General features: G+C 38.3%; 2 protein-coding genes and 1 pseudogene across 5 annotated transcripts; 2 read left to right on the top strand and 1 right to left on the bottom strand.

The window, feature by feature from the left end:
- Nucleotides 1-1,711: 1,711 nt before the first annotated feature.
- Nucleotides 1,712-9,738, bottom strand: LOC122671148 (annotated as a pseudogene).
- A 322-nt stretch (nt 9,739-10,060) lies between these two features.
- On the top strand, nt 10,061-15,755 carry LOC122671869. Of its 2 annotated transcripts, none has more exons than XM_043869331.1 (5): nt 10,061-10,364; nt 11,132-11,232; nt 13,683-13,796; nt 14,375-14,458; nt 15,646-15,755. In XM_043869331.1, exons 1-5 carry the CDS (start codon nt 10,076-10,078, stop codon nt 15,700-15,702), a joined length of 645 nt encoding a protein of 214 aa, XP_043725266.1. In that variant the 5' UTR covers nt 10,061-10,075; the 3' UTR covers nt 15,703-15,755. The 2 variants fall into 2 exon arrangements, with proteins under 2 accessions (XP_043725266.1, XP_043725265.1); XM_043869330.1 differs by having other exon boundaries at nt 11,129-11,232.
- Nucleotides 15,756-17,728: 1,973 nt separating this feature from the next.
- Nucleotides 17,729-25,052, top strand: LOC122671867 (TITAN-like protein). 3 transcript variants are annotated; one of them, XM_043869326.1, is made up of 7 exons: nt 17,729-18,131; nt 18,286-18,412; nt 19,855-20,182; nt 20,310-20,386; nt 22,816-22,861; nt 23,092-23,528; nt 24,858-25,052. In XM_043869326.1, the coding sequence occupies exons 1-7, from the start codon at nt 17,815-17,817 to the stop codon at nt 24,903-24,905; spliced, it is 1,380 nt and encodes a 459-aa protein (XP_043725261.1). In that variant the 5' UTR covers nt 17,729-17,814; the 3' UTR covers nt 24,906-25,052. The 3 variants fall into 3 exon arrangements, with proteins under 3 accessions (XP_043725261.1, XP_043725262.1, XP_043725260.1); XM_043869327.1 differs by having other exon boundaries at nt 22,816-22,864; nt 23,095-23,528; XM_043869325.1 differs by having other exon boundaries at nt 22,807-22,861.
- The last annotated feature ends 772 nt before the right edge of the window (nt 25,053-25,824 follow it).

Below are 25,824 nucleotides of genomic sequence, written 5' to 3'. Positions count from 1 at the left end.
TTTTTGTTTTATTACTTTTGTAGTCACTTTCATATGAATCATATCTCAACTCTCATGATTTTTCAACTTTATTATCAGCAAGACTATTGCTATCAATTATTTGATAATCCATGATTTCATATACACTAATGGATATTACACTTTCATGAATTAAACCATAGTAGATTAGTAGTACACTTTCATGTTAATTTTTAATGTTATAGGGTATATATTATAGCATATTAAATGACATTAAAAATAGAGAAAATAAAAAATAAAACACGGTCGATATGATCGCCATGGCAATGCCATGGCGGCGACATGTCGATATATCGACATGACACCCTCCACCGACTTGGATCACCATGACGATGTGACAACTATGGTCAATATCAACTGGTAGCTGTACCCAATTGTTTTCAGCTTATTAACTTTCACATGTTAGAGTCTTAGAGACCAAACACCCACTAACCATGTCCTGGGTTCAACATAACAAGATGACCAAAAGGAAAGGTCACAGCACTAAGAAGTATTGTAACTTTCAAGGTATGGAAGACTGGGTTAGGATGACTAGTCAGCAACTTCCTATCCTTCACTCAGAAATATATAATATATCATGGATGATGACTCAATAATGCATACAATCCTCCACCCAAGGTGATGAATCCACTTAGGGATCTCACCTTTGCTCCCATTTCAACTTCCTGACCATTCTTCTTTACCCGACTATTTCCATCATGATTTTTCTTAGACCAACCTTCAGTAAGATCGTGATTGTTACCAATTTAGGATCTCATAAAAAAAGTATATCCTGAAGACAATCATTGAAAAGAGAATGAAAAAAGTTCTTTGTTTTATCTGTACGGAGAACAGGGTCCATGTGAGCAAAAGCTATATAAAAAGGGAAAAATGCCAATACACACCCCAGTTTTGGAAGGGCTTCCCATACAGTCCACCAATTTGAACCACGTTGATGGTTAGTTTTGGCCAACTGACCGTTGGATTAGTTGTATACCTCACGGATTAGCCATGTGTCAAATTTCAAACTCAAATTCAAATACCCTCCCATATGTCAATGCATTGTAATTTTCAGCTGTCTGTGTATGTCCCATGCATTCTCCTATAGTCCCTAGATTTTCAAAGCTTATTTTGCCACTTGGCAAACCCCATTTGGGGCTGAAACTTGACATGTAGGCAGGTAACCTTCCACAAAACTTGGGCCCCATCTGATCTGCCAAAAAGGGTGTACCCAGTGCATGAGGCTCCCGCCACAGCGGGGTCTGGGGAGGGTCATAATGTACGCGAAAGGAGAGGCTGTTTCCCGACTCGAACCCATGACAACGTGGCAGATTTTTTAGGCCATTTTGGAAAGGCTTCCTAAACAGACCGTAGAAATTTTTTTGACCAATATGTAAAATTATAGGCAGCATTTCTATATTACATGCCACTGGATACAAAACTTCCCTCTCAACCCCTAAAGGCATCAAGTCAGCCACATTTGGCACTCTAGATCAAGGTGTCAATGATGAAGTTATAGCTTTCACCCTCTAGATTAGGCAGGGGAATCTCCAAAGTCACCTAACTTCTGAATGAAGCATCCTATCATTGAGCAAGCTGCATCCTCCTCAACTATAGATAAAAATACCTAATTATGAGCAAGCTACAGTCTAAGAAGCAAAGTTTTTTTTTTAATATTATAAGAGAAGCAATGCTTTATTTCCATCTTCCAAGGTGATAGAGTGTCTTTGGATAGGCTCAAAGCAGGTAGATTCCAAGTTGTGAACTATTCCTAAGAGTAACTCTTATTCCAGATGTGATGTGGTTTCTAAGAGAGAATGTTGAATGTGTGGCGACTCCTGAAGAGGAATGTATTCCCTAATAAACATTGGGGAATTGGAGAATGGATGAATGATCACAGGCCATTATAATAATGGGGTTGATAGAATTAGCATGAAATGTATCCAAAGTGGATGTCCAAGAAATTAAGTTCTGACAATGATGGTTATATTACCTCAACCATTTGAAGGGGTCCACCATGGTAGCCACTTGTTCCTTTCCTCCAAAATAGACCATAGGCCATACCACTATAAAGTACCCCACACATGAAACAATACATGTTACCCAGCCCATAAAAATCAACAATATCAAGGAACGAGAGTAATCATGTCCAATGAGGTCAAACTCAACTTAACTAGTCTTTTCTCAACTAAATGACATTCGCTACATTACTCTTGTTTTACAATTCACTCGTTCAGATCAATTCAAAGTCATACCAAGGTCATCCATGTGCTTACTCACTTCTTCGCCCCAGGTCATACTTGGTTTACCTACCCCTTTTTCTTCTAGTTCCTCTAATCTTTACCATACAACTCCTTACTGGTGCATTTAGTGACCTACGTTGTACATGTGCAAACCAAAGAGGCCAAAGAAGGGCATCCAAAATGAAAGTTTCAATATTCTTAAATATACATGATTTATAGAAAAAAAAATGTCCTAATATCCGCTACATGGCATCTTAGTTGAACTGAAATTTGAAGGAAATGTTGTCAACATCACTATCCATACAGTGACTTTCACATAATTACAAATATCCTATTCAAATCTCCTGTAGAAATGTACAGTGCCCACAAATCACAATTACCAGTGATTATTCATTGCTGTCAGAAACTGACAGTGCCCACATATACATAATGATAATTTCAATCTGCATGACAATGTCAAAATCTTTATGTGCACTTCCATTTTCATTTGATGTACTTAAACTTTGAATTCTTCAAAATAATTGAGTCTCCCTACAAATGTATTCTTTTGTTAAAAATATCAAGAACTAAAATTCTAACTAATCAAAAGAACAGTTTCAAGGTAATATATTTATCCCTAAAGTTTCTGCAACTACAATCTTCACAAACCCATTGTCAAAGGGCAAAGACTGAAAAAGGAATCGCTGAGCTCAGTTTTGGTCACGGTTGGTATGGAAATCATGGATGTTTCATCATAGGAGGTGCATATAGAGACATTCAAAGGCAAAACCCTAACTACAACAGGCCATTGCATTGGTCATTGTTTAACAATGAAAGAAAGGAAGAAATTGGATGCATGTGAACTTCAGATCCTAAAGTAAACCCATTTCAGATTCAGATGTTGTTAAGAAGGATCCATTAAAGGGTGATCCAAGCAAACCCCCCATGCAATATCAGCCTTTGGACCACTATGTAAATGCTTACCCTACACTCTAACCTGATACATAATATTAACTTCTTCTGTAGTAAAATTTTAGAAGGTGGTGGATTTCAGTAGCCACAATCATTTTCCAACATATCTTGTTCTAAAAGAGCTGAACGGTTATACTAACCATGGAAGCATTCCCTTGCTTCTCCAGCCATGAGTACAATATCACCACTTCAAAGGAACGTTGCTATTGGAGGATCCTCCGTAGACTTTCGTCCCAGTAGAAAAATAGCCTTGCAGCCCAAACTGAGGGATACGAAAATAAACGAATAAATAATAAATTTCCGCACTGCAAAAATGAAAATTATACACATGAGAAAAGAATAATATACAACAAAATACCAGATGCTTACTATAGGTTTACTCCAATCTGCTTACATGTCATCTACATGGCCTCCAAGCATGTCCCCTGATGAAGCATGAAATGCCAAATGCAGCTATTACAACTCAGTCCAAGGAAGATGCTCGTCACTCAACAGGATCCAAAAAAAAAAAAAAATTTTAAAAAATCACAATGTACTATTATCTATTCAATATACTAATTAGGTTTGAAAATGTCTGAGCTGCTTAGCGGATACCTAAACTGAAGTGATCAACTATTGCAGCTTCAGGGCGGAATTCTACCTGTTGCACTGCCATTCTTTTAGCAAGTTCACAAAGTGCCACTGGGATCTGGTCATGTTGGAGAGAAACACCGTAGTTTCGCTGCACAATGAACATGCATCAACTCAAAGAATACATAAATCATGAGGTGTATTAATTCCTGAATTACATAAATGCACATATTCATAAATGCCTGCTTAAGGGCACAAGTTCATGATTATGTGAGTCCTGCTGATAATCAGCATTCAGCAACTTAGTAATCCTTCATAGGAACTTTTAATCTCGGTCTAATTCAATCAACCGCTCTCTCACTCTGATCCCATGTTTATAAATAATTTATTAGCGTATATAACATCTAACAAGAAGTTAACTCATGGCGTCATGTAATGATCTCACATGTCTTGGTGGATAGCTGACAGAGACCTGTCAGTTCGTTTCCATGAAAAAGATATTGATTGCTGATGAATCTTGCAGTGAAATGATTCTAAAGTTTCTTGCAACTTTGCAAGTTACTAAAACAAACTACCAAAACATATCTATCAATAACTCAGAGGATATGAAAAAGTGAAAGAAAGGATGATGGCTATAAATTTCCAATGACCTTTGACCAGTCAAATTGCAGTTCAAGGGTACTCCACCTCAGCTTCCACAAAAGAACAGATGCTGCAATTGATTGGCTTGAATTCCCCCATGGTATTCCAACAGTTTCATCACAAAATTGCCACTTACAAGACTCTAAATTACTGCCACCAGAATAAGGCCCAGATGCCCCATCCCTGATCAAACTCTCAACCTCAAAAAACTTGTTATTTTGGGCTGCAGTAAATAAAACATGGATAGGCCCATAAATTGCATTGTGGTTGGTTCTGTTAGGAGGCTGTGGGAAACTTGCTAATCTCTCCCTAATCCAGTGGCATTGTTTTCCAATACTCAATGCTCCCGGAATAAAATAGAACCCTGAAAATGGTGAAGTTCAAAGACATCGATTAGGTGCTATCGAAAAGATCTCAATTAAAATCACAAGAAGTTATCAGTAAATGGAAAATATAGGACCAACAATAACAGCCAACAACTTGGTGGAAAATGAGAGACCAGCTGTTATAGAATATCAGACTCAGAAGTTTCACATAATCAGAGCCAGAATATACAGAACTCGATAAAAACCTGAGTGGCCTGCAGTTGTAGAGTGTTTGATCGACAGTCTCTCAGAGGCCATAAACAGAACTCCGCCCTAGAGTAAAATCCATACCTGCTGATCCCTTCCTCCTCTGAAATACAAATACCAATGTTTTACTGTACAAGAGACTATTTCAATGGTTATGACCATGCAATTCTTTTACCACAGCCAATCTACGTGATGGCTGGTGAAGCAGGCAAGCCATATGTTATGTAAGCATCCAGATCTTCTATGTTCATCACCCTTCTGGTTGCTTCTTGCATCCCTTTTTATTGGTCCACATCAGATACTGGAGGCCCGACAACCTAATGCAAGTTGAGTGTTGTTTGCATTTACTTTCTATTAATAGATTTTAACATAGCTATGGGGGGAGGGGGGAGGGGGGAGGGAGGAATGAAACCAAGAATAGAAACAATTTCCTATTCTCTATCCCTGACTCTCCTTCATCCTTGGTTTCTCTTCAGGTGACTTTTCACCCTTAAAACTAAATCGATATTATTGGGTGACTTGGGATGAATTCTCCAAACAATCATTGGCTTCCACCAGCTATGTCCTCAAAGACTTCAATCATAAGGAATTAAAGCTGAAACATAACAAAAAGAATCATAGAAAGACTAAAACTGAACTGCAGTTGGCATGATTTTTACTCTTTTAAACTGTGAAGTGTCTCTCAAAAACCGACTTTGGTCACAATTGGCTTCAGCCAAAGGAGGACTCGGACAGAGGATCCAAGCTCATGGGCTGTTGGGGACCTGAAACCTTCAATAACCATGTAATTTATTTCCCTGAATTTTTTCATGGCTTGAGGCCCCACCAGTGAATGGGAGGCCAAGATATGGGGCAATTCCAAGACATGAAAAGAAATAGAAGCACCTCAATTTTGAAGTCATTGAGATCATCCTTGCTTAAAGTCCATCATTGCCAGAGGAGTCGTTCTAAGTTGCTGAAATGACCCAAACATGGGCCAATGGTTGCACAAAGTCAAAAGAGAGGAGAGGTGTCAACTGGGAAGAGAGAAAAGGAATTTTTGTCATGTGTTATTTATTTTTCGTGGAAGTAGCTTTTAAATGAACAACAATACCATGCGTAAAAATTAGGGTGTGGGACCTAGAGGTTGTAATGTGCGCAATAAAAGTTGAATGAAAGGAATGGCCATGGAGGATCTAGATGTGTTATGTATACCTATACCGTAGGTTTAACAACAAAACGAATGGAGCATAAAGATTGATACAGTTAGTGTAGACAATAACTTACTATGAAATTGCATATATCGTTAGCAAGTAGGTTTTCTCACCACAACAACAACAAACTCAGCCTTATCCCAACTTAATGGGGTCGGCTACATGAATCCAAACAGAACATAGTAAGGAAAACAAAGTTCTAACTAACAAGGAATATACAAGATGGGAAAAGTGGGATGGGGTAAGAACTAAGAAATGAGAGGTGGGAAAAAAAAAAAAATGAAAAATGAAAGCTGAAAGATGAAAGATAGTAAGAGGAAAGACGCACAGCCCAGCACGTCAGGAGAATCTCAGCTAAATGGGGTTAGTGACATGGATCCTTGCCCTCCAATAGGCTCTGTCCGAGGTCATACCTAATACAAGACCTAGACTATGCAAGTCCTTCCTCACCACTTCTCCGATGGTCATTTTAGGCCTGCCCCTAGCTCTTTTAGCTCCTTCAATTGGGATCATATCACTCCTCCTTACTGGGGCGTCCATAAGCCTCTGTTGAATATGACCATACCACCTTAAACGACTCTTTCGGAGCTTGTCACTGATCGGGGCAACTCCCAAGTATGCTCTTATACGTTCATTCCTTACTTTATCCTTGTTTTTCCACACATCCATCTTAAAATCCTCATCTCTGCTACACAAAGCTTATCAATTGATACTTCTTAACTGCCCAACATTCTACCCCATACATCATGGTCAGTCGTACAACAGTCCTATAGAACTTTCCTTTAAGCTTTAAAGGAATACGTCGGTCACATAACACTCTGGACGCACCTCTCCACTTCATCCATCCCACTTTAATTCTCTGTGACACATCATCCTCTATGTCACCTTCTTTATTTATGATTGACCCCAAATATCTAAAGTAGTCACTTTGCGGTATCTCTTTTTCCTCAATTCGCATCATATCAATATCCATCATAGTATGACTAAAATTAAACATCATATACTCCGTCTTCGTTCTACTAATCTTAAAGCCTCTAGTTTCTAGGTTTTCTCACCAGAATCTAATAAAAAAACAACTCTATCCAAACACATGTAATTTGTCAACAACTAAGTACTCCATGTAACACATGCAGATAGGATGATTACAAGGGAGAGATCTCTAATGTTAATTATAACAAACCATCCGTCTCCTCTTAAATCTTGATATATTAGTTCATCTGAAGTACGAAACAATTCAATCCAGTTGTCTAAGTTCCAAATAAATAAATTTGTGGCTACAACTTTTAATTCCTTTTAGTGTGGCCCCTTTAGAAAGGCTGTTCAAATACCCATACAGAAAGCATAAATTTGAGTAATCTGGGTAACATGTGAGAGGTTATGGTCAAAATAAGGACAATAGAGTGTGATGGAAATCCTCAAATTTTGCTTATTTTAGTGACATTTTTGGGTGTTATAGGTTACTTTATATTTTGATTTAGAGTCCAGTTGTTGGTTGAGTATTTTTTGGAGATTAAGTGACATATATACACTAAAAACATAAGTATACTAAGGGGAAGGGATTTGTGCACGGGAGGGGAGGGGGCATTGAAGATGAATCTAATGGGGGGATGCTTTTGGTCATTTCGACCGGGTATTTATGCCCATTGGATGCCCATGAAGGCAATTATGCATATAACCTTTTGCCATATATAGATATTTTTAAAGTTTTCTTATCCTATTGGATAAACCCTATTCTCTAAAACCTAATATTTTATTTCGGTTTAGAAGTTTAGACTCTATCTCACACATCAATATGTATGTCCACATGCAAAATAGCTCATAGTAAAAATGGTGGTATTAAAGGAACCGTTGATCGTTGATATCAATTGAAGACGCAAATTGATTGCATTGCCTGGCAGGTTGGCACGGTGAAAAAATCAGGATGAAAGAAATATGCTTGCATTCTTGAATCTTGAACAATTGCTACTAGTTTCTAAAACATTAGCTTACAGACGCTCCAAAGAAATTTAGAGTGGAATGGTGATTCCGCAGCCATGAAACCAGTAGTCCAATACATTGGTCTGGCATTGAAGTTCTAGGGTTTCATTCCGCAATACCACCCTCTTTAAGGAAGGAGAAAGGGTGGGGGGAATGCTTCACTTCGCAGTGTTAAAAAAAATAGCTTCAACGACTTGGGTGGTGACTGGTGATTCGTGGAAGCTAAAATTCAACAAGGAGTAGGGGGAGGAAGAGAGAACACTAACAATTAAAAAGGGAAAAAGTACTAACCAGGATGGTTTTCGAGACAGAAAACGGGATAATTGAAGTCGCATTGAAGTTTGAAGAATCGGGGAGATGTTTCTCCGTTGTAATTGAAGGAGTCTGAAGTCGATAACCTCTGAAAAATCCACTTGATTGGGTTGTTTTCCCTGAGCAAACCATATATTTAATTAAATACTGATTGATAAAACCAAAGGAGAGAGAGAGACGAACTCATGAACACAAGTAGAAATATACAGAGGGAGTTGAAAGTTGAAACAGAGGAACCTTCTAGTTCCAGAGTATTCGGTGGAATCGTTATTGTAGTAGAGCTTCTATTTCTTCTCCGCCATCCTGAAATCGATTCGCTGCGACTCATCGGAGTCTCCGTCGGCTCCGGTTATCTCGACGGAAACACTGACATTTTTTTATTTATTTTTTGATAGATAGAAACACTGACATGAATGTGAATAGCTATTACTTCATTTTCTTCATTCCAGCAATTCAGATTTAGCTTCTCTGCTAAGGACCCACATGGATGGTCAGGATCTGACTGTTATGGTGGGATCATCGTAATGGTCTATGGAACCCATTATAAGGGCTACAATAGATCCCAGCCATTCACGATCAGAGGTCGATTCGGAGCACTCCACCGTAGCCCATTAACGCTGATTGATCGTGTAGCCCCTGTGCCTTGACACAGGAGCACACAATATAACCACCCAGCCTCTTCCATCCTGTTACATAATGCCTCTGCGCGCGTTCTCATTGGCCTCCGCGTTGGTGCAGAGGCCACAGCACCGGTTAGAGATCTCTTGTCCTTGATTTGTTTTTTTAGGGTTATTTCCAAATGCCTCCCTAAAAATGGCCAAATTTATAGTGACCTCAAATGTCCCTCGCCTCCTTAAAAATGATCTCTTCACCGTTCTTGCTGAGCTGCGACGCCAAGATCAGGTTTTTCTTGCTATGAAGGTATACGACTTCCATCGCTTATGATAATTTTGTCAAATAAAGAATTGAATTAGAATATGTAGCTTGCAACATCCTCCTCCCTCAGAAAATAAAACCCTTTAAAAAAAAAGTCTCCATTAACGTCATGACCTGGTTTTCACCAACTCTGCATATTGCAAATGAGGATGTCCAAACTCATCTCAGCTCATATTTCTCTTGTAATCACACTAAAACCCCTAGATTTCTCTCGAACTGCCTCCAAAGTCTAGAAGAGGCATCAATGCTGGGCGCAAATGGTTTCAAGGGATGATTGCAAATGGGTTCAATCAAAGGGGTTTGCAGAGATGATTGCAAATGGGTTGAAAGATACCTGCAACTCATCTTCCCCAAATCGATTTGGAGCGATTTGGGGAAGATGAGTTGCAGGGTTTTTTTTTTTTTTTCAAATAAGGGCATTTCTATCATTCTATCCTATCAAGGGGCAGAATGATCCATCAATGTTAAAAAATTAGGATCTGTTATAACATAACGGATATGTCTAACGGGAGGGACTATAGTGGTATTTAGTTTAAAAAGCAGGGGTGCACATGAAATTAGTGAAAATTTAAGGGGGCAACTGTAAGTTTGACTATTTTTAGGGGGGCATTTGGAAATAACCCTTTTTTTTATCGAAGTTTTTGACCACACAAGAACGTCGAGACTCAGGAGAAGATCAGTTATGGCCTGCCGGACTGTCTTCAGCTCCGTTTTGTTAACGGAGCCGTGTCGCCCTTTACATCCGAACTCCAACTCAGCTGCTGCTTGTTCTTCTTCTTCTTCATCGTGTAAGCTTGCTTGTGCACCTTTAAGGCTGAGTTTACGTTGCGGAGTTAGGTTATCTGCGGTCCGAGGTTTTCATAAAGGACGAGGAGTGCATCTGAATTGCTCTTATGGCAAAACCCCTTCGTCATCTTCTTGGCAAGACGATCAAGGTCCCCCACAGGAAGCTGTGCTCAAAGCCATTTCAGGTTAGACTCTCCCTCTGCTCTGCACCTCCCCCCCCCCCCCTCCCCCGCCCCCTCCTCCTTTATTCCTTTTAAATTACCAATTTTTATACCCTCGTTCGCCTGTGAATCTTTAATCCTGTGTTTGTTTGTTGATGGCGCATCCCAAGGAGTTCCATCTTTTTTTTTTCCTTCCTGAAATTTCGGGTTTGCCAATGGATGCTATTAAAATCATGTTTTTGCCAAAGTTATTGCCAATACAAACTCAAGTTCATCCTAGAAATTTGTAGAGCTCTCTGGTTGGAAGTGAAATGAAATTACATAAAAAGATAAGGTAAATAGAAAAAAAAATCATTTAAGAAGTTTATTTACCATTTTTGGTAGGATTTCTAGTTAGGAAAGCTGGAACGCCATAATGATTACAAAAGATTTCATTTTCTTTCGAAATTTAATTTCGCTTCCCCTCATTTCCCTTTACTTGCAACCAGACAGAAGAAAAATGACAAGGTTGTGGAGCAATGTCGGGTAATGTTGGCATTTGAGCTGGACTTCAAAGTAGGGAATATTGGATAATGGCAGTCCAAGTGATAAAGGCTCTCTTATGCCATTTAATACATTCTCAATTACTAATTCCCAGGAAAGACATGATATTAGGGAATTATTTTTTCTCAGTTCATATTAAATCCGGTGGTTCCATTGCATTGTGTGTTAGTGTTATATAAGAACATTGAATCTCCCTTTTCTTATTGCAAACATGTTTACTTAAAATTCATATTTTTTGGATTCAGAAGTTTCAAAGACAGAAGGAAGGGTGGGACAAACCACAAATGTTGTAATTGGAGGTACAGTGACAGACGATTCTACAAATGAATGGGTTTCTCTGGATCAGAAGGTTAGAGGTTAACCTCCCTCCCTCCCCCCACCCCCCCACAAAAAAAAAAGCCATTCAATATTTCACCCCTTGATATTATTTAGTTGCTATAGAATATAGATCTAAAAATGTTTTTTTTATGACTTCTCTGTCCTTACTTCACAATTTTCACTATTAAATGTGGTAAACTATTTGATTGTGTAATTCAGATCTAAATCAGAATTACTGGATGGAATGTTCTTCAGTTAACCATTGGATGTGTTTGCGTCCCTATTAGCTAGATGCTTTAACAAGGTTTGATTTCTGATAACTTGGAGGTAGACATTTTTGAGTGGTTGTAGTTGTGTTGTCCAACAGTTTCCTTTTTTGTCTGCAATGAGTCAGTGAAAAATGGATCTCGAGTAGCATTTCTCCTTCTTTTTCTTTCTGTTCCTTCTGTTTCTGAGGCTCCAAGTAGGCTTACATGGAGGGGAGAGTAACGTGGGGTAGCGGAAGGTTTCTCTGTAGGAGAGGGAGGGCCTTCATATCTTACTTTGTCGTATGTCAATGAATCATTTCCTTTAAAAGGTTTCCTACAAGTACATGCGCTCGAGTGGTAACAGATCTTTTGGGATGCAGACTTATTCTATGCTTCATACTGAGTTTGGGTTGCTTCCGGAATAAGCATATAACTTGTCTTACTGGATCAGAGGCATAACTTCCTGCCTCAACTTACACCCAAACCCGAGTTTTAGAACCTTGCACATAACATAGTAGATGAGTTAGCAAAAAAAGGCTGTTTGACCAAGAATTTGTTTTGGATTTATCTATATAGGATCATAGTTTTTTTTAGTATTTGTCTTCCTGTGTATTTATATATTTTTTATTTTACATTTATTAATTTTTTTTTTGTGGGGGGGGGGGTGTTGATTGTCCTTTAAGTTTAGCTGTAGGGTCTACAGGAAACTAGTTTTGAGGCAAAACCTCTCTTAGAAGCATTCTAATTTATTTCTCATCACTCATTATCCATTTCTTTTGCAAAGGTCATATAACAGTAATAAAGTCATATCTTTTGGTCTGCTTGGGAAGATACCTAAAGTAACACTTGGAGTGGAACATGGTGTACAAGTCCAAAAGAAGTTGGATTGGATCTTAGAAGTGCCAGTTCACTTCACCTTGTTAAGCAAGTACCTTTGGCACTTGATTATGAACAATCTCGCATGTGTAGAGGAGTCACTGCTGAGAATCATGCCTTGCCCAATGAATGCAGCCAGTCTCGTGGAGGGCATGGCACCTGTTTTTGGAAGTGCATTATGAAGAATAGGGAGTGTTTTCATGAGGGTATCAACTTAAGGTTGCCTTTTCAACAAAACCGCATTCTGGAAGGATCTACGGTACACCAAATTTCACACTAAAAGAACTGTATCTGGGTACATTGTGACATGAGGGTTGCAGATTACTTGGTATGCGAGGGGAGAAAAGCATACTGGTCACCTACTTGGATGCACCTCAACTATTGGCAGTTCAACCTTTGATAGATCTCTTGTGCACTTTGGTAAGGTCAGTATGAGGCATGGGGAGGAGGGTAGGAAGGTATGAAGATTTCTCAAGTTTGGTATTCGATCAAATCTCCTTTTGAGGCTACTCCTGGCTGAGGATCATCTTATCTGATCATCTTAGCTTCCATTATTCCATTTGACTCAACAGTGTTACTTGAAAGTCCAGTTTTTCCTTTGGGCTGCCTCACTGGACGGGTGCCTTACATTCATCACCTCATCTCAACAGGGCATGATCTACTGAAGTCTTGCATTTTCTGCGTAGGAAGTGCAGAATTTGTTCGTGCGTGCTCTTTCATTGACTGTACACTCACAAGGTTTTGACTGAGATCCTTAGGAGTTAGGAGTATGGGTTTTGGACCCAGGTGATTACAGGCGCCTGGTGGTAAATGGAAGATCCTGATTTTTAGACTAAAAGCTGCAGAGGTTGGGGAGCCTATTCCCCGAGCATGGCAATTGGACTTCAGAAAAAATCAGGCAGAACCAAATTATGTGGTGGGCCGAAGAGTAAAGAACTTGGTATTTTTGGGCTAAGCAACTGTATGAATGCTTCAGATATTTTGGTTGGGTGAGACATGTGCTCTTTTGCTCAATAAATACCTGGAAATGACTTTAACTAGAGCTTTTGATTGTCTATAATATAATTTGGGCTTTTGGGGGGGAGTCCAGTCCACCCCTCTTGAATAAAATTCACTTGATACCTCCCCCCCCCCCCCCCCACCCCAAAAGGAAAGAAGAAAAACAATTACATGACCAAAGGTCAGATTTCTTTTCTTGTGAACTTTTTGAGGTTTGGAAAATTTGTTGTTGAAGTGAAGAAACTAGACATATAGCTTTACATCTATGCCATATAGTGACCATAATTAGTGTACAACTCTTGCATAATTCAACCACTGAATATTTCTTCTGCTAAAATGTTGTTATTGGACTTAACAGGTAAACTCATACCCTACAGTTAGAGGGTTTACTGCTATTGGAACTGGAGGTGATGATTTTGTGCAAGCTATGGTCATTGCTGTTGAATCAGTACTTCATCAACCAATTCCTGAGGTATATGTTATGCGTCAACTGTCTCTTGGTAAAGTTCTTTTAGTGATTCATGAATTAGTTCTTCAATGTGAACAGGTGATAAAATTTGATGGGACAATTTTGTGCAAGTTAATCACTTGAGATTGTGACTACTTTATGTTTTTGTTGGTGATTCTAAACTTCCTTCTGGGAGCAAAATTGCACCAGATCATGTTGTTTTAGAAGATAGAAGTGAAGAGATAGATGTTTTCAGTATGTGATGTTCTTCATAGGGCTCCACCAAATATCATTTATTGATTGCAAACTTGTTTAAGATCGAGATATTTGTGGAGAAAGTTATGAAATAATGCAACTCCTTTTGCAATATTTGAGGCATCTTACCCCTGTCATTTGATAGTCACAGTGTCAGAATGTGCTCTCTCTCTCTCTCTCTCTCTCAATTTTTTCTGAAAATTGATATGTAAATAAATGCATCTAGGGGAACCTTTTTCTTATACAGATCTATGAATACATTCTTGACACCTTGTCTGTCTGCAGCTGGACTCTGTTGAATTGCTGAGCATATTTTAATGTAAAATTGGCTTCTATGTCTGCAACAGGGCCGTGTAAGGCAGAAATTATCTTCAAGGGGCAAATATGTTTCTGTAAACATTGGACCTGTTAAAGTTGTCTCGAGCGAGCAGGTCTCTCTCTCTCTCTCTCGTACACACACAAATGCACTCACTCAAATGGGTTCCTTTGGTTAAAAAAGCTAGGGCTGAGAAACCAAACTCCCATTGATTGATCTAGTTCTATCATCTATGTTGAATCTGGGTTCTAGTTGATGAGCTTCATTGAGTATTTCATGGTTTTATCTTTTCCAGATCTGAGTCTTAAAATCATCGGAGTTGAAACCGCCCTTTTTTTCAAAATTGATGCCAAATGAGTTGACAACTCTTAGCATGTAACACACATAGCATGAGCAAACAGAATCTTTTTAATTAGATGCCTGGTTAAGATAATTGTATTTTTCAGTAGGCTCATTTTGGAACTTGAGAACCCAAACTCCTTTAATTTTTTTTTTTAAATGCTTAATAAATTTAGATAAGAGGACTTTAACTTGCAATAATCCAACTACAATACACAATTCCTATGTTTCATTGGTGTTAAAACACCACATACTTGGGTGGTTTCACCTCTTATGCTTGTTGGAGTTGGATATGGGAGCAATGCCCATGATGTTAATCATTGCCACCCAAATCAATGTAAAACTGGACAGATTCCTGGCAGTTTGTATTTTCAAGGTCCAAACTGAGCCTGGAGGGGAAGAATGGTATAGATTTAAAAAAGATATATTTTTTGGAATCTTTCAATTAGACGTTGCTTATTCTTTAGGCATTTAAATAGAGGTTGCAGCTTTTGAATTGAACTGTGAACCCAACGCAGAAAAGATGATTTGCTTTCATGATTTTCTTGTTGGCGTTGTGATGTGAGACTCAACGAGTCGTACATATTTGGCTATTTAGATTCCTGCTGTGATGTAGTAAATTACAGAAATAAAATGACAATGTGCACTGTAAATTGTATTTTGGCTTAGAACAGCATATGTTATAAATAGAAGTAATAATACCTCAGTTGATCCTGTAATTCTAATGTAATAACTTTGGCTTAGTAGATGAATGGGAGAAAGGGGGGAAAAAATAGGCAACTGGGTTATTGCTGGGTTGAGAATTTGTAACCTGCTTTGGTTTGGGTTCGTTTAATCAGGTTCTAGTTCTGGTATTCTGTGTTTCTGATGTCCCACCATGGATGTTTACCTGTTTTCATTGATTAGACCAGGTGAATAATAATGTTTTGATGAAGTGGTTGTATTGTGTGTTTTGGTGTCCAGGTCCAAGCTGTATACAATGCCATGAGGAGAGATGACCGGATGAAATATTTTTTGTAGGCTGTATATGTTCTTATATTATTTTTGTAGCAAGAAAATGAACGAGGGTGATAGGAATCCCCCTCACTGTCTCAGTCAATTTTCTTCTTGTAATATGTTCTGTTCCTTTAATAGTAGTTAATCCATCGGACATTCATTAAAAAAAAAAATCAAGCTTGATGATAGCCAAGTTCTCTCTTTCTCTTCACCCACGGTGAAGAGATTCTTGGCCCTATGGCCTTACGTTTATATTTACCATGGGTAAAGAGAAACTTTTTCCTTTAATAAATGAATTTTTGCCTAATTATATTCTACTCTAAACTGATCCATGCCCAAAATTTACCAAACTAGATCTAGTAGCTTTAAGAATTCGAAGTTGTAACTTTGTTATACTCATATGGCTAGTTATATGGGGAAAAAAAAAAGTGAATTATTATTTTCACAATGATCTGTTATTTTTTCAAATGTTAAAAGTATTTATTCAGTCATATGAACAAATGATATTAGCTAATCAAATTGTATTATGACCCTTCCCCAGTCTTGCAGTGGCGAGAGCCTTGTGCTGTCTGTATTTGAACAAATGATATGTCCAATCCGACCATTGGATAAAGTTAAAGAGGACATAGTTTATATTATCAAATTTTCAATTCTAATTCAATCAGGGGAAAAAAGGAATTTGTCTAAGACTGTAGTCCATGCATCCAACACAAGATGGGGCGAAATGACCTCTTCACCCCCTATGAAAGATAGAAACCTCACTGATGTTGATGCTTTCATGTGCATTCTCATTGAGCCTTCGCATTGGCATTGGGGCCATACTCTCGAATAGATAATGCATTAACTTCAATTAAATAACTCTTTTTGTGTTGGCATACATTTCATGTATGCCTATACATGTGTGTACTCTACACATTTTTATGCACTATAGTCTATAAAAAAAAATTAAAATGCAGATTTTTTTTTTCTTGTGATCTTTGGAAACATCACCTTCAATTGTTACATGGATAACTACAAAAAAAAAATTGAGTTTCTTTAAAAAGATCTCTAATCCGTGCACCCTATTCCTAGACACAGAACCACGCGAAATGACTGCCCCAACCCCCACCCCCCTTGAAATGAAAAAATACTATCCCGTTGATGTTGCTATGCATGCTCTCATTGGCTCCAGTGCTTGTGCAGGGGCCATGCATCCTGAAAGCAATCTTCTGCCCTTATTTTTAGGGAGAATGTTCTCTGCATTGGAGGCACAGGATGCATCCAAACACATGGGGAGTGGGCACAATGACTGTCCCGCCCTCCTTGATTGACCGAAATGACTAGCTCGTCCCGCCCCATGTGTCTTGGTGCAACCTATGCTCCATAGAACATTGCTCCTTCTTTTTATTATTTGAGAGGTAAACCCCAAAGAAAGTTGAACCCATGACCTCTTAATTGGGAGGTGTTGGTCTTTGTCAAAACATGGTATTGAACCGATCGGTATGGGTATTAATGGGTACCAAAACTGTGTTTTGACAGATATAAGATCCGCTGGAATGGTACATATCATGATCCAACAAATAATTTTTTGGGAAAAAGATCTCTACTTGGTGGTGTTTCCTATGCCTTCTCACAGGGCACCGTGAGATGACACCTCTACCCCCTGTGTAGATACTTAGGCGTGCTCGCCCATTGGCCCAGACACTTGAGTAGACACCATGCGACCAAATGGAGATCTCTTGCCTTAAATTTTTATTCAAAATCAAAGGCAAAATCATCCAGCCCAAAACTGATACAGTTGATCCGCATTGTTATGAATATTCAATCAACTGAGACCAGGTTTCCTGTCCGGTCCAGTTGTCCGGTTCCTCTGATAGGGGGCGTGATAGGGGGCGGAAATGATTCCCAAATGAGGTTAAATCATCATTTCCGTCCCCTATGAGTGGAACCGGACAGGAAACCTGAAAGGAAACAAATTCCTGAGACCGATACCTTGATTTAAAACCATAGCTTTTAGGGTAGCCAACAAATTCATTATCTGCTGAAGTGGCTACTGGGTGAGCTTGCCACAAACCAAGAGACTCACTCCCCCAGGGGAGAGAGAGAAGCAACTGAATTCGCATCCCGGAATCGCATGAACTTCGTGTTCGTACGATCATGGAGGAGCGGCAACTGAATGGCAAACCAAACCCTAACCCTAAGAATGATAAGGAGAAAAAGAAAAGGAAGCAGGAGGAGTTCGAATTCTGCAAAGTCTGTAATCTCAACCACGACAAAGGCCGACGCCACAATTACTTCCCTAACCACATCAAATCTCTCTTTTCCTTTCTCTCTCGATTCCTTAAAAAGGTGTCAGACATTCGATTGTTCCTCAAAACTCCTCTTCTCCTCCGACCCGAACATGCTGGCCGTAATCAACTCTGGTGCGTCTTCTGCGATTGTGACGTTCAAGAACTCGGTAGTTCATTAGCTTGGTAATTTTGCCATTAATATTCGAAGTTACATATCTTATTCTCGTTTCTATCATCATTACGTTCAGTAGTTTATATTTCTTTTCTTTAAATGTTCTTCCACCTGTTCATTACTTTTTTGTTTTTTTGGGTGAATACCTGTTCATTACTTTTACAGTAGCAATGCGATTATTCATCTCGCCAGTTCCGAGCACTTGAAGAATTTAAAGCATTTCTTATGGAAGTATGGCGGGGAAATGGATCGAGTCGATGCATTTAGGATTTCTGAGGCAGATCTTTCTAAGGTAATTAATGAAAGAAGGCTGAAGCATATTTTCTGGTTTTGACTTTATGTCCAATGCTGTTTTATGGTCTCGGGTATCTGTGATATTGTCTGGGAATTCCATATATGCAGTAACTATGGGAGGGGAAACTTGCGTTCAATGTGGTGATGTCTGTGATTGTTAATGTCTTAGCCTTGAGTATAGCTGGCTGTATTGGTCGGATGCATAGTATTTCCAGAAGAATAATGCAAGACGATGGAAAGTGATATAAATTCCAAGGAAAAGAATGAAGAAGCCATTGATTTAGAAGCTCTGTTAGAGACTCCATTCCACTTTAACCAAACTTTGATCCCTAGTGAGTGAATAATGTGAAAGACTTGTTCTTTCAGAGTTGACATTTTTATGACTGTGATATGCTTTCTTTCTCTGTCAGTCTTCCATGGTTGTGGTATGCTTAATTTCAGGAGGCTTAATTTGTTCCCATCTTGTTTGGGTTGTTCCTCAACTCAACTCAGCCAAGTCTTATTCCAACTAACTGGGGTCAGCCACACAAAACCTGTTTTTCCATTCAACTCCATTTAAAGCCACACTTGTCGTTAACCCAAAACATCCATAGCTTTTCTCACCACTTCTATTCAGGTCATTTTCGGTTACCCCTTGTTCTTCTTAGCTCCTATAATCTGTACCGTGTCACTTCTTAATTGCACTCAGTGACCATATTTAGGCTCTCTGGTATTTGCATCATTTTGATATGGTAACTTGGTAAGTTCCATCTTCCTGATTCCTAGTTGAAGTTCCTAGCTGGCCATCATATTTACACAGAAATTTTTTCTTCATTAAATCCTCAGGATCACCAATCTACCAAACATCCCATCTGTTACAAATTCCTAAGTTTGACCAAACCCTAACCTAGAATTTAATGTTTTAAATCTTTTTGATCTCCTACATCACCATGCCATTGCCTCATCTTGGTGCCTAAAACCTCAAAAATAGTGCTCTGGTACAGGTGAAATCCAATCACATGATTATGACAGAATTTCGCTTATTTATGAAAACTCCCACCTGTAAAGCTTTTCTCGTTAAAGTATATGCTCTTTTAGGGCTTCCATATTTTTTGTTTCTACTCATAAGCTCTTAACATGCTGTGGGACCTCTTTTCATTATGCCGGTTCATTTGGTCCTATATTCCTTTCAAACTGATCCCTCATTGTTCTATGTTTCTCATTTTATTATATTAACGGACTCCTGTTTTTCTGTTCACTATGTGCTGGCATGGTTGCTGTCGTTTGGTGATTTGCTGTCAAAGAACCGTGCATTCACTTTAGTTTCTGCATAAATACGTAAATATTTTGTATGCTCCTTGTCTGTCTAGGGTTATTCACTATTGCTTCCTCTTTTTTTTGTTTTTTAAATATATATGCAATACAAAATATTTATCAGTGATCGTTTATTTGTAACTGCAGTGGGAGAAAAGGTGTGAATCGTTGAAGAGTTCAGCTGCATCATCGATTGAAGGATCTTATGAGCTGTCTAAAGATATCCAATATAAACTTAGCTCTGAAAATATGCATAATATTGAGAATAAATCTATTATCTCTTTTAAATCAAGTTTTTCGAACAGTGTTCTGCCTTTACAATGTTCTACGAATGAGAGATGTCGCCATTTTCATCCAGAAACCACTAAAGTTGCTCGCACACTGCAACCTGATTCTACTTCTTTGCCTGTGGACATGCAAGGTAAGATGCATTCTCAGGGTATCCATGCAAAAAGCATGACAATGGATTTGAAAGGTGTGCACAGTGTAACTTTTCCTTCGTCAATTAGGTTATACTGTTTTAAGTTTTTAATGGAGGGTCTTTCATGGAATGACATTGGCTCTAATAGTTTAGTGATTTTCATCCTGTGTACGTGACCTAGCTTACAAGGATAGCCAACATCCCCTCAGTTACAATAGTCATGGAGGCTCAGTTGGTTGGTCTTCTTGTAATGGAGGGGTAAGTTCACTTATGGATTTGATGTTTCTCAGTGAATTCTGTACTCAGTATGGTGTTTGGGACATTTCTCTTACATTGTCCTGTGATTGTGTTATCTTCATTGTATTAAGTCTGATCCAGCAATTTTCGTTGTTATTTTTTGTTGTTGATTGTGGGTTTCACTAACGTATAACTAACTTTATGCTGATCAATCAATCTGATTAACTATTTTTGTTTTTATCTTGTTGGAAACTTTGTAATGTACTGATGTTTGGCGTTGTGAAATGGTTGTTCTGTTGATCCAATCTTTCTTGTTGATTGCTGATGTTTATTTCCTTAAATTTGTCTAGTATGAAATGTTATGACTCTTTCCCAAGTTTGAGTTGTTTGATTAACAACAGAGTCTGATTAATAACAATTACAAAATTTCATAATGCTAAGTACTCACTTTCAAATCCTCTAAATTACCTGGCTCACCTTTACCCTAAGGATTGCAATGTTTCCTGGAAGTTTATTTAATGAATAATTTATTCCAGTTCCAAGCTCTTTTTGATGGTAAGGTGCCTCTGATTCAACTTCCAGGCTCTCCAATCAATATCTGTTACAGAGAAGTGTTTCAAGTAAATATGTGGACATCATTAAAGATATGTATAATGGTGTGGTGACTAGTGTAAGAACTGTGAGGGTCAATGTAGTGAATTCTCTATTACAATTGGGTTACATCAAGGATCAGTTTTAAGCACTTATTTGTTTGTGCTTACCATAGATGATTTAACCAGAGACATTCAAGATCAGGTCCCTTGGTGTAAGTTTTTACTGAAGATATTGTTTTGGTGGATAAGACAAAGCAGGGATTAATGTTTAGTTGGAGTTATGGAGATCAACCTTGGAATCAAAAGGTTTTAATAAAAATAGAACGAAGACGGAGTGTATGGTGTGTAATTTTAGTTATACTAGGACGGATAATGAGGTGGTGAAAATTGATGAGAGGAAGATTCTGTAAAGTGATTATTTTAGGTACTTTAGGCAAAATCATAAATAAATAAGGTGATATAGAGGATGATGTTTCACAAAGAATCAAAATAGGATGGATGAAGTGGAGAGATGCGTCCAAAGTGTTGTGTGATTGACGTATTTCTTTAAAACTTAAAGGAAAATTTTATAGGACATTCATATGACCGGCTATGATGTATGGTGCGGAATTTAGGGCAATTAAGAAGCATCATATAGATAAACTCAGTGTAGCTGAGATGAGGATGTTGAGATGGATGTGTGGCAAAATTAGGAAGGATTATGTAAAGAAATTATCATATTACAGCTGAATTATATATTGCTGATGTTTATTTCCTTAAATTTGTCAACAAAATGTGTAAAAGAATTACTCTGCCCTTGTAATGTCAAAAGGAAAGATGGCATAAGCATATTTAGGAAAGGGAAGACGTGATATGTCTTTAAAGGGACGAATAGGGTTCTCAGATTATCTGAATGATGTGACAGATGTTAAAGTTGCTGGAGTCTTCATTATCAAATCATTCATTGAGATGTCTGTTGTTTAACCCTTTACAAATTAAAAAACAAATTCAGTAAAATTTACAATTAAACCTTATTGATTTGTAAAGAAAGCAATTCCCAACTTAAAGTGTTATCGAGGTTAAATTTCTATCGAGATTCAAATATTCCTTTAGAGTATGACCCCAATTGCACAATAGGGAGCCGATTGCTTTGTGGATAGGAGATCATTCCAAAGACCCCAGCATATGGCAGGAGTAAGCAAGGTATCTCGTGGCATACTAAGGGTAAATTTAATTTAGCATTCTTCTAAGGCTTTTTGCTCGTCTTACCGATCCTAGTCCAGAATTACCTCTATTAGTCTTTCACAAATTTCTGGAATAGTCTGTACTAATTTTCACATCTGTTTGTGACACTCCGTTTTGTCAGTTGTCACTAGCAGATCTGGACCCCTATCTTTTATTACACCATTATTTATATTGTCGATAATGTTGTTTTAACATTATTCCTTGTCTTTCTGAGCTTCATTGACTTTAGTCAATTTAGTGCTGCTAAATGACCCATGATTGTTCTATCACAGTTTGCCCTCTACATTTTCTACCTCAGCTCATCAAGAACGCTTTCAGACTTTAGTGCACATATTGAGATATTATCCTAAAGTCATTCTAGAATTCACCTTAAATACATTCATAGTCACCCCATTTTTTTTCCTCCTTTTATGTTTTCCTTCCTGAATAGAATTGCTTGCAATGTCTCCATAAACTATTGGATTTCTGTTTTCTATGGGGTACTCCTTTTAAAACATGGCTTGCATTTCCCTGGTGCTTTGACTGGCTACCATATATATTTATGTTGTGCTTTTCTGTTTGATAAATTACTTCACATATCTTAAAAAGAATTTGTGTTTTTATTACTTAAATAACTGATTATAGATGTTCCAGGTTTATCAATTTGAAAGCATGGATAATGGAGGCAGCAGTATCCAGGGTATTTATCTATTTTGGTTTGATTTTTCTTGAATTTTTTTCTTTGAAGACATTGCCAGATATCTATCTAATGGTTACATAAATTGGATTGTTGGAAGCATTGGACAAGCATATGTAGCAACAACCTATTTCAAGGCATCTGCATAGCAGTTGACCTGCAGTATCTCTCTGGACTAGCATTGACATCTGACATTGGTTTGACCCATATTCTTCCTTTTTCTTTGAGTTCAGTGGTGCAGAGTTTAACTCCAGTGTCTCAGTTGCTTGCTGGAGAACCAAAAGGCAATGTGCATTCTGGAGCTCTTCCTCCCTGGTTTGAAGAAAAGAATGAAGACAATCAACTAAGTGTTGAAGTAAACACAGGGTTATGCACAAGCAGTTTTGCTTCTCCCTTGAAAAATCTTGGGAAGACTCAAAAGTTGAACCCAAAACGAGTTGGAGCTGCTTGGGCAGAAAAACGAAAGATGGAGCTGGAGAAGGAGAAAAGAGGGGAGATTGTCTCTGGCAACTGTGATACTGATTGGCTCCCTAATTTTGGTAGAGTTTGGCAGTCAGGTAGCAGGAAGGAATCCAGGAAAGAGTTTGAGAAGGAAAAACAGAAATTGCTCAATGCTGATAGTCTACCTGAGACAACAACCAAGATACAACCGTACGTTAGCAAAAGACTGGTAATTGCCCACATTCTCATAAGCTGCTAAGCAAGATTCTGAATACTGACAAGTTTCTGAGCATTTCACAGACATGTATATACTTTGTGTGAATGCAATGCTTGCAAGTTCCATGGCCTGCCCATGTTCCACTGTATTAAAGAATCTGGTAGACTTGAGTCCTGGGTTTAGGGCATTGGTAACAGTTCCCGTATCGATATGGCCGGCCTGTGCCACTTTTTGGGATCGGCCACTGTACCGACTACTGTATTGTCCAAAAATAATAAAAAAAGAAAAAGAAAAAATCCAGAAGTTTCAGGAATTTATAAAAATGACCAATACACCTTAAACGATGCCAATACTTCAAACCATGAATTGCAGATTTATACCCATATCGGGTCACCATGGCCGATCTGTCCGATACGCCCAATGCTGTGACTGATAGTCAACTGTGCAGGTATTGATCAGGTACAGTAATCGGCTACCGCTGATACCGATATTATCTGATACAATATTGATACCTAAATCCATGCTTGAGTTTCAAAACTGCTTTTGACGTTTGATGAGTATAGTCTTATCATCTTTGGTAGAGAATATTACAGATGACCAGAGAGCAGCACAATCTTCTCTTGTTTGATACACTTTTTTGGCTGCTAGCACAAGCTTTATTTTTTAAGGCATCAACCACATCATTGTTTTCTTTATAGGTATGCCCAATGATCACATCAAGATCAACGAGTAGGTTTTTGGTTTCTCTGCATCAGTACTGTATATCCGATTTTGTACTGCTGCTCTTCCCTTACCGGTTGTCCTAAAATCAAGTCCCTGGGTATACTGAAATTCACCTGTTCAGGCTGCAGCCCTACTTCTGCCACCATTCTAAAGTTAGCTCTCTTGTTCTTTTTTCCTTCCCCCACCTAAAAGATGAAAACATCAGTTGTATTTCGTCTGCCTGATTCTTTTTTCCTTTCCCCTCCTGAAAGATGAAAACATCAGTTGTATTTCGTCAGGGTTTTTTTTTTTGGTCTTTCCTGTTGTAATCTGAATAGGTTGTATAATCATGATTTATTTTTTTTAAAAGGTCTACGTTCTACTGTTCTTTGACCTGTTACTTTAGATTCCTAAAATTTGGCCTTAGCACATGTCAGTGGATGGTATGAAGGTGTTTGCATGTGTACGGCATAGTCTTTCTCCTTTGCCTTTCTTCCATTCTTCAAATACAGTAAATTTCTAGCGTATAAAACTTGATGCTTTCTTTTAGCATTCTTTCCCATCTCTATTATCTATTCTGCATTTTGATGATCTTGAACTGGATTTTCTAATGATTCCATATTGTCTTCTTACATGCAGCGGAAGGATGCAGATGAAATTAGCTTTCCCTCTGGCAAGTCATCTTGATCTTATTTGGAGTACATCTAAACATTTACAATGACAAAATCCTGTAGTTTGTGCATATGTATATTGATTGTTGACCAGGAGTAAATGTTAGATAATGTTTAACTATTGTACAGTGCAAATATAATAGCAGTCAATAGAGCAGTTGTGGTTACATCATGAAAACATGCTTGTTGCATTGATGCCTGCATTTTCAATACACAGAGAATGATTCACAGATTTAGGCCATCCTTGTAACTAACTGGGCTTTTACCTATATTCTATGTCTAAGCATCAACCTCAAGTGTTTCTAAGGTGTTGAGTTTGAATCTAGTATTACCGATTTGTCTCAGGTAGTCATTTTGCTTTTGTAATCCATGGATTGGATTGAACGTCATCCAAAAATTACCATCTTCATGTATATGCTGGACGGATTTTTAACTCAAATTTAGATGCTTCTTGGAAGTATGTTCGTCTGTATTGATTTTTTTTCAATCACAGCTTCAAAGGTCTGTGTTTTTACATAATTTCTGGGTTATGTTGCTGTTGATTCTAAAATGCTACGGCCTCCCTTTTGATGAGGCCAAATGCACATCACGAAAGAAGCTCCAGAAATCCGATCTACATCGTGGACCTGAACTCCCGTCATATTCCCAACCCTCGCCATCGTAGTAGCAGTGTAGATTGCAGTCATCCTCCCTGGTACCTCTGGCTTGTTTCAACTTGGTGAATCGATCACAACCCTGTTCCACTTATGCCCATATGCCTTCTTTGTCATCTCTGTAGATTTTAGTTTGCAGGTTGAAGCTTGGGGTGGTCTTGGTTGAGGTGGGCAAGCAGGTCTGCCCTTCCATGTTTGAGCAAGCTTGTATGCTTCTTTGGCTCTGGTACGATACTTGACTCAGTAGATATGTGTGCCTTTGGAATTTGTTGTGAATGCCTC

Source organism: Telopea speciosissima, chromosome 8, assembly GCF_018873765.1.
Source record: "Telopea speciosissima isolate NSW1024214 ecotype Mountain lineage chromosome 8, Tspe_v1, whole genome shotgun sequence".
NCBI lineage: Eukaryota > Viridiplantae > Streptophyta > Magnoliopsida > Proteales > Proteaceae > Telopea > Telopea speciosissima.
Note: the sequence above shows the minus strand (reverse complement) of the source record. Positions and strands in the feature narration are given on the sequence as shown.

Bases quoted from the DNA above. Each gene is read 5' to 3' on its own strand.
- LOC122671869 (XM_043869330.1), top strand. From the start codon at position 10,076: ATGGCCTGCCGGACTGTCTTCAGCTCCGTTTTGTTAACGGAGCCGTGT. The intron at 10,365-11,128 runs GTTAGACTCTCC...TTTTGGATTCAG, and splicing joins TGTGCTCAAAGCCATTTCAG to AAGTTTCAAAGACAGAAGGA. The intron at 13,797-14,374 runs GTATATGTTATG...TGTCTGCAACAG, and splicing joins TTCATCAACCAATTCCTGAG to GGCCGTGTAAGGCAGAAATT.
- LOC122671867 (XM_043869325.1), top strand. From the start codon at position 17,815: ATGGAGGAGCGGCAACTGAATGGCAAACCAAACCCTAACCCTAAGAAT. The intron at 20,387-22,806 runs GTAAGTTCACTT...AACTGATTATAG, and splicing joins GGTCTTCTTGTAATGGAGGG to ATGTTCCAGGTTTATCAATT. The intron at 23,529-24,857 runs GTAATTGCCCAC...TCTTACATGCAG, and splicing joins CGTACGTTAGCAAAAGACTG to CGGAAGGATGCAGATGAAAT.